The sequence below is a fragment of the Phytophthora infestans genome, genomic scaffold, assembly GCF_000142945.1.
Source record: "Phytophthora infestans T30-4 supercont1.177 genomic scaffold, whole genome shotgun sequence".
Taxonomy (NCBI): Eukaryota; Oomycota; class Peronosporomycetes; order Peronosporales; family Peronosporaceae; genus Phytophthora; species Phytophthora infestans.
Window position 1 is genome coordinate 171,101 of NW_003303582.1, and position 2,225 is coordinate 173,325.

The window sequence follows — 2,225 nt, forward strand, 5'->3', positions numbered from 1 at the left end:
AAAGCAGCACGGGCACATCACAAGATACTCGGTATTAATACCAGCAGGAATAGCGTATGGGTAATAGGAGGAAACCTCGTACGATCGCCAACTATCTATCAGTGGTCAAGTTTATTATACGTGCTTTATTAAAATTGGCTCATCGCAAACAACGCACTTCACACGTCACTATTATACGATGGCGATATCCTTTGTGTTTACCAGTACAATTTACTGCGATGATTCTCAACCTATTAAAACCTCTTGCTGTTCAACGAGACTGTATGCAAGAGGAGACGATTATCGTCTCCCCTACAGTACTGTGATTATCGCGACGATAATCAAAGTAACGTTACAGTTGTATTCACAGATCGCCCTGCAAATCTTTAGATCAACTGGATATTTAATACATGTAAATACTAAGTATTATTTATCGAAATGCGGGACCTCAGGTAATCTACAGTACCGAAAGTCTGGCATTTCATGATACTCACATTAGTGTTAATGTGAATTGACCCTCGATTTAAATTTACTCGCACGAGTTAAACTGAATCGGCCGTCGACTCAGCTTAAATCGCGCGAGTTCTTGTGAATCCGCATTAGTTGCTTACTATCAATGTTACTTAACTTTTCTTGCTACACTGAGTTTAAAATGTGGCTAAGACTCAAACGCAGCCATTCCCTGCTCAAAGTGAAGTTGTGCGTACGTTTCAGGAGCAGTAGCAGTGTATTCTTGCGGTTCACCATGCACCTGTGTGAGACGATGCCACACTGAGAGGAGGGGGCGAAGAAATTGAATAAAGCCATACGGAGCATGCAGTAGTACATGCATACTGTTTTGATACATGTATCTTATTGTGAACACTGTTCACTTCTGGGGGCTGGTTCTACAACGGTACTGTCCAATTGCAAAATCCATACTGAGTCCAATAAGGGCGATCTGTGAATAAGTTTGGGGGTTCTGTGACTACCGTCTCCCGTCTGCAAGTGCATGCAATGGTAGAGCGGAGTTCGATACATGTAGCCACGGGGACACGATCAATAGACCGTTTCACTTAGTCATTCGAACGATCCGCTGACGGTAGAAATTGTCATGCAGTGTCGCCGGACGTCCATTTTTCCTGTAAAAAAACACTTGTTCCTGGTGCAGTCGGTCCATCTTGTCTAAGTTGACGCTGGCAGCATGGCAGACGTTGCGTAGCTCAGTACTATCTAACTGTTCCGCCACAACTTCTTCACACTTCAAGATCCTCCTGGCCCGCTTGAACTTGCCCAACTGCAGCGCATTGTACATTAAATTCACCCTGCATTTGCTCTCCAGCACAGGGTCCTTGAGACCCATAGAAATCCCAATCTGTAGCTTGGCCAGCAACGTCGACTGGCTTAAATGGCGACATAAGAAGTGTCCACCTCCTAGGGTGGAGATGTAGGCGTTGGCCGTCACTAGGGCCACGACAGCGTTGACGAACCTGACCGCACGTCTCGCCGACGCCATATACAGTGGTAGCAGCTGTCTTGGGCGGTATGTAACTAATACAACAGCTCTCCAGCTGCCGGCAGTCTCCGTCACTGCATAGCGCGCTTCAGCGTCTTCCCATTGGTTAAACGCGTTCAGTGTTGATGGCTGAATAGTCTGCTTAGAGCTGAGTGCCGCCAGCAGCGCCAGCAGCTGCCGCATCTCGTCTGGATACGACGCGGAGCCTTCGAGTGAGAGAAGGAAGGACACGAACTGGAAAACTTCTGGATCCACGATCGCCACGCTGCCATAGGCCACGCGCGTTGCTTGGGTGGGAGTGGGCAGGAGTGCAGTTGTAGACGCCGCTCGATTCAGCGCTCGCAATGCTCTGCGCTCCTGTAGCGGCGCCTCGAACGCCACGACGCGCTGGCGCAATCCAACCGCAATCATCGCTGTCATGCTTATTCTTGTTTCTGGAATGGCTTTAAATGCCATTCGCTAAAAAAAAAACTTTTGAAGTGAAATGGGTTTTATCCCATAGTCAGCGTCGATCTTGAAACGACGCGTCCTCTGGATATCCTCGCACTAGACCATGTCCCTGTTCCAGGTGCGCGAATGGTGGACTGCTAAGGGCGAGCATGATGAGGAGTATACGCCTGGGACGCTGGTGGTGGGCAACGTGGATAATGATTCCTCTGGACACGGTAAGTGCCGCCTCGTTCGTGAGTTGTCTTTTGATTTTTACCCTCCTGGTTGCTGGAATTCCACAGTTAAAATCGTAACGGGCAGC

General features: G+C 48.4%; 1 protein-coding gene across 1 annotated transcript; it reads right to left on the reverse strand.

Moving 5' to 3' along the window:
• Nucleotides 1-1,030: 1,030 nt before the first annotated feature.
• On the reverse strand, nucleotides 1,031-1,885 carry PITG_20683 (uncharacterized protein; the record flags this gene model as incomplete). Its single annotated transcript, XM_002895441.1, has 2 exons — nucleotides 1,031-1,739; nucleotides 1,797-1,885. The coding sequence occupies 2 exons, from the start codon at nucleotides 1,883-1,885 to the stop codon at nucleotides 1,031-1,033; spliced, it is 798 nt and encodes a 265-aa protein (XP_002895487.1).
• Between the last annotated feature and the right edge of the window lie 340 nt (nucleotides 1,886-2,225).